An 11,467-nucleotide genomic window follows, 5' to 3' on the forward strand; every position below is an offset into this window, starting at 1 on the left:
TGTTGTTTGAATCTTCTTTAAAGGATTGTCTTGTTCTGACTCCATCATAAATATTTCCAATAATTTGATCTTGAGGATGACATTTGATAATTTTCCGACTCTTTGGAGGATCTTGAGAGGATGGAGTTTGTATAACCTCACTATTTTTGTTTATATCAAAATTGTAGTGTTGTTCATCTTCATCATCATTTTCCTTTCTTTTATCATCAAAGTCATTAAATTCATCAAAAATAACATGCACATTTTCTTCTACACTTTGATTTTTGAGATTGTATACCCTATATTTTTTGGAGGATGTAGAATATCCTAAAAATATACCTTTGATTGATTTTGAGTCAAACTTCTTCATACTTTCTTTATTTTTAAAAATATAACAATTGCATCCAAAAATATGAAAGTATGATATGTTTGGTTTTCTATTTTTCCAAAGTTCATATGGAGTTTTATTCAAGATATCTCTAATTGAAACATGATTCAAAATATAGCAAGCAGTGTTAATGGCTTCGGCCCAAAATTGTTTTTCAACATTTGATTCAAATAAAAAAATTCTAGCCATTTCTTGCAAAGATCTATTTTTTCCTTCAACAATTCCATTTTGTTTAGAACTTCTTGGGGAAGAAAAATTATGAGTGATTCCATTTTGATCAAAGAAAGATTTAAAGGATGAATTTTCAAATTCTTTCCCATGATCACTTCTTACAGAAATAATGTATAAACTTTTTTCACGTTGAACCCTTTTGCAAAAAAATTTAAATGCATCCAAAGAATCATCTTTTTGTTTTAGAAATAAAACCCAAGTAAACCTAGAGAAATCATCAACTATTACAAGACCATATTTATTTCCATTAAGACTTGTAGTTTTGATAGGACCAAAAATATCAATATGAAGAAGTTCAAGAGGTTTATTTGTAAAAATTGTATTTTCGGATTGAAAACTACTCTTTACTTGTTTTTCTTTGATGCAAACTTCACATAATTTTTCTTTATCAAAATTGATTTTAGGAAGACCTTTAACTAGATCAAGAATGAATAATTTGGAAATAATCTTCATACTTATATGACCAACTCGTCTATGCCAGATCCATCTTTCTTTTTCAATGGATATAAAACATGAATTAATTGAGAGTTCATCTAAGTCTAATAAATACAAATTTTTCTTTCTTGATCCAAAGAAAATGGTTTTTCCCGAGGATGATTGTTTTACTTCACACATGTTAGGTTTGAAAATAACTTCAAAGCCACTATCACATAGTTGACTTATACTTAGCAAATTATATTTCAAATCTTCCACGTATTGAACATCCTCAATCTTAATAGAATAAATCTTACCAATGATACCAATACCTTTGATTTTGGATTTGACATTGTTTTCAAAAGTTACTAATCCACCATCTTTTTCTTTGAATGATAAGAAGCATTTTCTATCTCCAGTCATATGTCTTGAGCAGCCAATGTCCAAGTACCAAAGCTTTTTCTTGTTTGCCAGAAGATATTCCTATATCACAAGTTAGTAGTGATTTTGGTACCCATAATGATTTGGGTCCTTGATGGTTAATGCCTTTATGAAATATTTTCTTACTATAACACTTTGATTCATGATGACCATGATTGTTACAAAAAGAACATCTTTTCTTAATTTTGTCAAAAGATTTATAATAACACTTTGATTCATGATGGTTAGGCTTGCCACAATGAGAACATCCCTTTTTGAAATTTCCAACTTTTTTCTTATGATAGCAATCTAACACAACATGTCCAATTTTTTTACCGTAAGAGCATATCTTTTTGAACTTTAAATCTTCCTTTTTAGGTACAAAAAAATTTTCATAAAGCTTTTGTTTTTGTGAGGTTCTAAAACCTATTCCAGCTTTGTCAAATATTCCAACTTGAGATCCCATAATTTTTTGAAATGTCTCAGTGGATTTCACAAAGCTAGTAAGATCATTTGTTAGTTCTTCAACTTTTGTTTTCAAAGAATTGTTCTCTTTTTGAGTTTCACAAAGACTTTGAGGATGAACCTCACTTATCCTCTCATTGAGGATCTTATGTTGTTCAGAATTGTTACACTGAGTCAGTTGCATATTTTGAATGATTTTAAGATACTCATCATTCTTAATTTGCAATTTTTCTTTTTCTTTATTTATCTCATAAAGTTGATTTTTTAGAGATAAACATATTTTAGACAAAGTGTTTGAGTCATTTAAAAGATTATCAAACTCTATTTCAAGATGTTTACATAAAGAGCAAGATTGAGAAACATCTACCTCTTCGATATATGAGTTTGTCATTAGACACATGTTGGCTTCTTTCTTTTCTAATTTTGAGGATGGTCTTTTATGCATTTGTTGAATTTCTTTTGAACTCACTAACTCGCCTTCATCCTCAACATGTTGAGTGTAACGTTGATGCTCTGTCTTTCTATTTCTTTGGGAGTGTTTTTTATTCTTAACCATTTCATTCGAAAATGATGGTCTACTTGAGGTTCCAACTACATGTACACAATTTGTTGGTTTTGACATTTCTTCCTGGATCTTTTCCTCTTACACGGTTAAGTGCTTAAACTTAGAGTCAGTGCTCTGATACCAATTGAAGTAAATAGAAATGTCACGAGAAGGGGGGGTTGAATTGTGACCCTTTTAAAATCTAGATTTACTTTAATAAAAAACACAACCTCTCAAGGAATCCTTGGAGAAGAATGGTTAGAGTAAATATCATATAATATTTAGTGTAGTGTGTGTAACAATGTGATTAACAGTATATAATAAATAAATAAAGTAGAGTTTAAGAGAGATCACACAAGAGATTTATCCTGGTTCACCAATGTGGTTAGTCCAGTCCCCACACCTTGTGAGATTATCCTTTATTGAATCTTCTTACAACAACTTTTTCTTCTATGTATTCTTAGCCTCACCAGGCTTACACTTCTGAATGGTATAGCTTACAGACAGCTTACACAATAATTGGTTTTGTATATCTTTGTTGTGATATACTTTGTGATCTCAGGATGTTTACAATAAGTTTCTAGATACTCTCTATATGGCAGTGAGTATATGAACTGAGATTTAGAATGATAACTCTAAAATTTATGTGTTCACTATTTGGTAGTGAGTATTGAAAGTAATTTGTAGAGTGAATGATAATGTTGGCTTTATGATCTTGGCTTTCTTTGTGTGCTTCAACAAATCGGTAGTGTGAAAATATAATGTGTCTTCTATTTATAGAGCCAAAGCTTGAGTGCAAGTACCATAATAACCCTTGAAATATTTGTATGAGAAGTACTGAGAATTACTTGAGTAATGCTGGGAGCTTTGTCTTATTCTGGCAGGACTTAGTCTTATGCTGGCAAGACTTGGTCTTTATTCTGAGTAATGCTGGCATCTGGTAATTCTGACCTTTGACCCATTCTTCAAGGACTAATTCTGAGAAAGTAATTCTGGGAGAGTAACTCTGGGGCAGAAACTCTGGGACAGTAATTCTGAGAGAGTAACTCTGGGACGGTAACTCTGGGACGGTAACTCTGGGACAGAAACTCTGGGACGGTAACTCTGGGAGAGTAACTCTGGGACGGTAACTCTGGGAGAGTAACTCTGGGACAGAAACTCTGGGACAGAAACTCTGGGACGGTAACTCTTGGAGAGTAACTCTGGGACAGAAACTCTGGGACAATAATTCTGAGAGAGTAACTCTGGGACGGTAACTCTGGAAGAGTAACTTTGGGACGGTAACTCTGGGACAGATGCTGAGAATTACTCTTAGTAACTCTGAGAGAGTGACTCTTGACTTGTTCTGAGATTTATTCTTGGTAATGCTGAGAGTAACTCTTGACTTGTTCTGAGATTTATTCTTGGTAATGTTAAGAGTAACTCTTGACTTTTCATAATGTTATTCTTTTAAGGATCATAGTATAATATCTTGAGTGAGAATGAATGAACCTGTCTTATTTATTTCCACTAAAGAGCACACGTCAAATAACAAATAAGATCATAATCTTAATTATATTTACACAAGAATTTGTTATCTTCAAAACATCAAAAAGGATTTTTCCTCAACAAAAATAAGTAAGAACTCTTAAGGCCAAATTAGACAAGGCTCTAAAACCTAAAATAACTTTTATCCTTGATCCTACTAAGTTCAAAAAGTCTTTTACTCCTTTGTATAAAAAAGTATATCTTTGTTTCAAAAGTGTCAACTAGCAAAAGTGAACATGTTCATCATCTTATTTGTCATTATTGTTCCAAAAAGAGGCACACCATTGAAAAGTGTAAGTTTAGGAGAATTTTAATTCCTAAAGGAGTCTTTCAATGGTTTCCAAAATGAAACCAATTCGCTACTCACTCTCAAGGACCCAATGAGAATTGGGTACCTTTCACCCTAAATTGATTTTGTAGGTGGAATGTCTTGACACCACGGAGAGGATGTGGTTCCTTGATAGTGGATGCTCAAGACACATGACGGGATACATATCTCTCTTCATTGATTTTCAAGCCAAAAATAAGGGATATGTAACCTACAGAGACAACAACAGGGGTATCATACTAGGAAAATGTAGTGTAGGTAGTCCCTCTTCTACTACTATCTCTAACGTAATACTTGTTGAAGGCCTTAAACATAACCTCTTAAGCATTATTAAACAGTGTAATAAATATTTTAAAGTCACTTTTACAAATACTTGTTGCACAATTGAACATGATGAACATAAGGATGTTTTGTTTAAGGGCTTGAGGGTTAACAATGTTTATATGCTAAATTTGGATGGCGTATCGTTGTCAAGTACTAAGTGTCTTGTTACCTTAAGTGAAGATTCATGGATTTGGCATAGGCGCTTAGCATATGTCAATTTTGACTTGCTTAACAAAGTAGTAACAAAAGATTTAGTACTCGATCTACCAAAAATAAAAATTTCAAAAGATCACCTATGTGATGCGTGTCAAAAGGGGAAGCGAATAAGATTCTCTTTTAAATCTATAAATGTTGTTTCAACCTCTAGATCCCTTTACTCAAGATTTTTTTGGATTATTTTCTTGCATAGTAAGGATGAAACCTTTTTCGCTTTTACTCAATTTGCTAGTTTATTTCAAAATAAAATGAATTTAAAAATTGTTGCTATTCGAAGCAGTCACTGAGGTGAGTTTGAAAACCATCTTTTTGAAATTTATTATGACAAGCATGGTATAGAGCATAACTTATCAGCTCCTAAAACTCCGTAACAAAACGGTGTTATGGAGCGCAAAAAAATCGTGTTTTAGAGGAGTTGGCAAGAACAATGCTCAATGAGAGTGGTCTACCTAAATATATTTGGGCCGATGCAATAATTGCAACTTGTTATGTTCTAAATAGGATACTCAATATGAGCTTTTAAAGGGTAGAAAACCAAATTGGTCACACCTCTACATTTTCTGATGCAAGTGTTTTATTTTAAATAATGGAAAAGATAACCTTGGAAATTTTTTCACTAAAGTAGATGAGGGTATCTTCCTTGGATACTCCAAATCAAGTAAAGCATATAAAATTTATAATAAAATATTACTTACCGTTGAGGAGTCTGTACATGTTACCTTTGATGAATCTTACCCGAAAAATGTCGGGAAAGGTATTTCTCTTGATGATGCAGATTTATCTTCTAAAGATATACTTAAAGAACCAAAAGAGGGAGTTGGCGAACCCAATACGATGGATATTGAGGAGGAGGAAGATAACTCTCGTGATAAAGAGAAAGAAGATAGTCTATCAAATGTGGATGATCTTCCCTTAGCTTGGAGAACCTCAAAGGATCATCCAATCGATAATATTCTTAGTGATATCACAAATAGTGTTACAACACGCTCCAAGATAAGTAATTTTTGTCATCATTTTGGTTTTTCTCCGCAAGTTGAACCGAAAAACGCCAAAGAAGCATTACTTGATGAGCATTGGCTAATGGTCATGCAAGACGAATTAAATTTGTTTAAGAGAAAGGATGTTTGGGACCTTGTCCCTCATCCGGGAAAACATCAAGTAATTGGTACTAGGTGGGTATTTTGTAAAAAACTTGACGAAAATGGAGTAATAACTAGAAACAAGGCACAATTAGTAGCTTAAGGTTACAACCAAGAGGAGGCCTGAGATGTAGTTTGATCCAGTTCCAATGTCGTATGCTCATTTATTTCCTCCCTTGCTGGAACTTTAGTTGATTGAGCTTCGTACGTTGACTCTTACTTCAAAGGGAACATGATTCTTATGCTTTACAACCAATTGCTCCCCCATGTTTGACCAAAGAGTACACTAAGGAAAATTGACCAAATTCCTATGCCTTACAACCAACTGCTCCCTCATCTGCTCAATAGCTCTTTGGTTTAGTTAAGGGAACCTGACCCTCCTATATCACTTCCTCCTCAAGGGCATGACTTCTATGCTAGATGTGAATACAACTCAGAGGCGCTTGGCTATTCCATTGAGGGTTGTAGGGCATTCAAAGACAAAGTTCAAGACTTGATCGATTTAAAAGCTATCATGTTCACACCATATAGGAATGGGAATCCCTTTCGCGAGTGAGCATTAAATTGCAGAAAGCATTCAGAAGCAATAAGTCCAGACAGAGTCAAGTATCCTCAATAATGGCAACCATTTAGTCTTTACTGCGTTTTCATTTGTAATCTTTTATTGTTTGTTTAACCATTGTTTGCACGTAAATATTTTGTTAATTTTGAATGAAAATCATAATAAAAGAATATGTTTGTCTTGAAGCAATCCATTCGTTCTCACTCAATAAATGTTTTTCTGGCACTACGATACCAACTTTACTAATCTCTTGCTTAGGGAAAGATCGGAGGAAGGAAGATGACAACAAAAAACGCAAAAAATCTCTGGTTGTATTCTTTTGAGCAATACCTAATTGATGACGTACATGCATTATTTCAAATTCCCAAACACCGAACATATAAGGGAGTGAAACCTTTGTTAATCCATTTGAACCTTGAAGTAGGAGTTTCTTTTTTGCTTTTAATATAGTGTAAGATAACTTTTTTTATTTTGTTTATTATTTTGTTTTAACAAATTATATATCAATAAATTAAGAAATAAAAATAAAAACTTTATAATATACATATATATATATATATATATATATATATATATATATATATATATATATATATATATATATATATATATATATATATATATATATATATATATAATATACATACATATAACTATTATATCCTTCTTTAATAAAAAAGACTTTTTTTTATCAATATATAATATTACATTTTTCATAAAAATAAAAATATATACTATTTTTATTAATATATTCTGTTTTTAAAAACAATAACATAAAATTTTTATTATTCTTTTTATTATAAAACAGTTTTTATAATATACATTAAAACAATTTTTATTATTTAACATTTTTTATTAACTTTATAATATGAATGTTCACACTTCGTAACACTTTCAACGGTCAAAAACATTTATTGCCTTGTCTGCACAAACCTGCACCACGTTAAGTTCAAATAAAAAATTTTCCCTCTAAAATGTTGCGACGTGTTTACCACGTCACAACTAACCTTTTTTAAAATTTCAAAATTTCCTCTTTCGAAATATTAGCTCCTATATAATTTTTTTAATTTAATTTTCAGTAGCGGCGTGATTCCCACATTGCATTTTTTTTTAAATTCCAACACCTAACATGTAAACATTATATTCATTATTTTATCCACATGGTAATCACGTCACAACTTCACGTGGCTAGGGAGGAGTTTTCTTGTACTGGTGTATCTTTCATAACATATTTATATAAACTTTTCAAAAGATTTGTATACATATATTTCTATTATTAAATAAAATCATGTAGTCATGCTTATTTACAATTCCATAAACATAATCCGCATAAGTCATCTTATAGTATTTATTAATATAATTATTTTTGTTATTAATTTAACATTACAACAAGCTAATATTCAGTCTTATATATTTTGATTTTACATAAATTTTATATATTTTTGGTGTGTTAGAAATAGAAAAATATTATTTACTTACATATACAAAGTATTTTTAGAATGTAAAAATTTATGAAGAAAAATCGTAATTTTGGAAGAATTTATATATTTTTAATTTATTTTTTCCTTATAGTTATATATCTTTTAATTCATAATGTTTTATAGTCAAAGTATGTAAATCATTTTCGGAATTCGCCACGGTTCACGCTCCATATTGTTCATGATACCACCACCTCTCATACACTCACACTCCTTCTTCACTCTTTCACCTCTCTCTCCTCTAACACAACAGCATAACCCACTCTCTCATAAGAAATAGTAACCCCTGTCTCATAAGAAATAGAGGCGGCATTTTCACCTTCAACTCCTTCCCCACTCTCTGTTTTTCATACTCACTTCTCTCTCCTCTAACAGAAACCATAACAACATCATCACATCACAATACCCTTCAACCTCTCACTCTTTCTTTTCATACATGAAGAAAATCATCAGCTCTAAACAAACCCTAACCTCATCATCATCACCTCTAAGTAGAGGACACACATGGATTCTCATTGGAAGAATAAGTCTAGAAGAAGTTCCATGCTTCGAGTTGCATTTTTTTCTCAACATTTCATCAAGATTTTGAGGCTTTCATCACTATTGAAACTCAGGGGAGTTCGTGGTAGAGATTTCGCCTTTGTTTGATCTTACAAGGGGTGACTAGCTCGATTCTGTCAGGTAAGCTATTCAACTTATAGCTCTCTTCAACTAGGATTTAAGCTCGAATTAGTAGTAGGTTAAATAGTTTATTCATCCAAGTCCCACATCGGGTAGTAGAAAGAAAATAGAATTTATTTAATAATACAAATAGAGATAATTAGTTTAAGTTTTACACATAACAACAAAATATAATCTTTTGGGTGTATTGGGGATTTGAGTAGTTGTGTTTCTAGAGGAGAAGGTAAAATAGTTTGTTGAGGGTGTTTTCTATTTTTCGTTCAAAAATAGTTTGTTGAGATGATTTTCTATTTTTCCGTTCAAAAATAGTTTGTTTAGACGGTTTACAATTTTTCCGTCCAAAAATTGCAGTTGAGAGGTGATTTACAATTTTTCCGTTCAAAAATTTGAGAAAGGGTTTGCAATTTTTCCATTCAAAAATTGCAACTGAGAGATGGTTTGTAATTTTCTCCTTAAAATTGTAGTTTGGAGGGTTTGTAATTTTTCCTTAAAAATTGCAGTTATATGAGAGGATTATTAATTTTGTCATTCTAAAATTAGAAGTTGAATTATAATTTTGAGTTTTAGTTTTTAATTTTTTGTTTTTTTCTTCTTTTATGGGTATGCTTCCGCAAGCATGAAAATTTATTTATTTTGTTATTTTACCAACAACCGGTATCAAAACCTAGTTTAGATTGAGGGAGGAAGGAAGAGTTACAAAAAATTTTGATTAAGCAAAAAGGAAAAGTAACAAAATTTTTGATCAAGGAAGGAAGAAGACAAAAATGTTGAAGAGTAATAATTTTTACAAATGTAACAGACTAATCATTATAATTATAATCATCTCTTTGAAGATGAAGTTGAAGACAAAAGTGAAGATATGTGAGACTTTGGATGAAGTGATGATTTGTTGGGTTAAATAATTTATTTATCCAAGTCCCACATTGGGTAGTACAAAGAAAATAAAATTCGAGTAATAATATAAATAGAGATAGTTAGTTTGAGTTTTACACACAACAACAAAATATAATCTTCTTTTAGGTGTATTGGGAATTTGGGTAACTGTGTTTCTAGAGGAGAGGGTAAAATAGTTTGTTGAGAGGGGTTTTCTATTTTCCGTTCAAAAAAAATTTGTTGAGAGAAATTTCAATTTTTCCATTCAAAATAGTTTGTTTAGAGGGTATACAATTTTTCCGTCCAAAAATTACCGTTGAGAGAGAGTTTGCAACTTTTTCGTTCAAAAGTTGCAATTGAGCGATGGTTTGCAATTTTTTGTTCAAAAGTATCAATTGAGAAAGAGTTTGCAATTTTTCCGTTCAAAAGTTGCAATTGAGAGAGGGTTTGCAATTTTTCCGTTCAAAAGTTGCAATTGATGGAATTTGCAATTTTTGCGTTCAAAAGTTGCAATTGAGATAGAATTTGTAATTTTCTCCTTAAAAATTGCAGTTTGGAGGGTTTGCAATTTTCTCCTTAAAAATTGCAGTTATATAAGAGGATTAGTAATTTTGTCATTGTAAAATTAGAAGTTGAATTATAATTTTGAGTTTTAGTTTTGAATTTTTTGTTTTTTTCTTCTTTTATGGATATGCTTCCGCAAACGTAGAAATTTATTTTTTGTTATTTTCCCAACAATAGTTGCATCTGAATCTTCCTTTTATGGGGCAATGTTTGTTGTAGGTGCATATTGTGAAATGTATGTTACGTCGAGATTCTTGCATGCTTTTGTTTTGCGTGTTAGAGGTCTCTAATGGCGCTTTTTAGGGCAGATTCAGAATCGGAGAAGGATTTCGCATAGGGTAGAGGTCTTACTTTTTTTTTTGGTATTGTTTAGTCTCCGGCGCCACCATGGAATTGGTTTGCTCGCCGGAGAAGAAGGCTGCTAGGGTAGGGCAGCGCGTGATCCATGCATGGGGCCCTTGTTTTTTATCTTTTTATTCTCAATTTTTTTTAACTAATAGGGAATGGATGCACTAAAGCCATTTGGGCCTTGCGTAGACGCTAGTAACACCCTCCATTCTTGCCTAATAGCGCTGCTACTTGTTTTCCATTTGGACATAATTGGGTTTTGCACCCTCTTCTCAGCTTGTGTTCTATTTTGTTCTTTGAGATTATGGCTTCAAAAATAATTTTCTCTACATAGAAAAATTCCATAAAAAACACTTATGCTATTTTAGTGTGATTAGATAATTTCCATGCTTGGATGAATTTTGGTATGCTTCATTGTGATGTTCATGTATTTTTTTTGGTTGAATGTTATGCAGAGTTTCCTTACCCTACAAATGGATAGGGTCAGTACTTTTCTCGAAACTAAGGAGGTACTTAGTACTAGTGCTCTTTTTAAGAGGTGGATTGATATATGGCACTCAGTTCCTACCCTTAGAGTCTTGGAAGAAATAGGTGATAGAGAAACTGATTTCTGGATAACCAAGATTTCCTGCTCGGTTCTGCTCTCTCTTAATCCTATTAAGAGTTGCACACTCTACCTCTCGTATACTGATCATGAGGTTGGCCGTCTTGAGTTTTCAAAGGTCGTAAAATGGATCAATTTTGTGGTAGAACGCAACGTCAAGTTCATCGATTTAGCATGTGCCATATCAGATATTGCTTGTCTCAAATTGCCTAATAGCATTCTAAGCTTCCAGACCCTTATTGATCTCGAGTTGCTTTTCTTTGTTGTTAAGGATATTTTTTCCATTAGTCTCCCCTCCCTCAAAACCCTTCGTTTGGAATATATTACCTTCTCGAATGTTCAAGGTTTCTTATGGCTTCTGGATGGATGTCCCAATCTTTAG

General features: G+C 32.1%; 1 protein-coding gene across 1 annotated transcript; it reads left to right on the forward strand.

The window, feature by feature from the left end:
• Positions 1-5,670: 5,670 nt before the first annotated feature.
• On the forward strand, positions 5,671-11,467 carry LOC131657672 (putative F-box/FBD/LRR-repeat protein At5g25850). Its single transcript, XM_058927040.1, has 2 exons — positions 5,671-5,994; positions 10,937-11,467. The coding sequence occupies exons 1-2, from the start codon at positions 5,671-5,673 to the stop codon at positions 11,465-11,467; spliced, it is 855 nt and encodes a 284-aa protein (XP_058783023.1).

The sequence above is a fragment of the Vicia villosa genome, linkage group LG3 (assembly GCF_029867415.1).
Source record: "Vicia villosa cultivar HV-30 ecotype Madison, WI linkage group LG3, Vvil1.0, whole genome shotgun sequence".
In the NCBI taxonomy this organism is placed as follows: domain Eukaryota; kingdom Viridiplantae; phylum Streptophyta; class Magnoliopsida; order Fabales; family Fabaceae; genus Vicia; species Vicia villosa.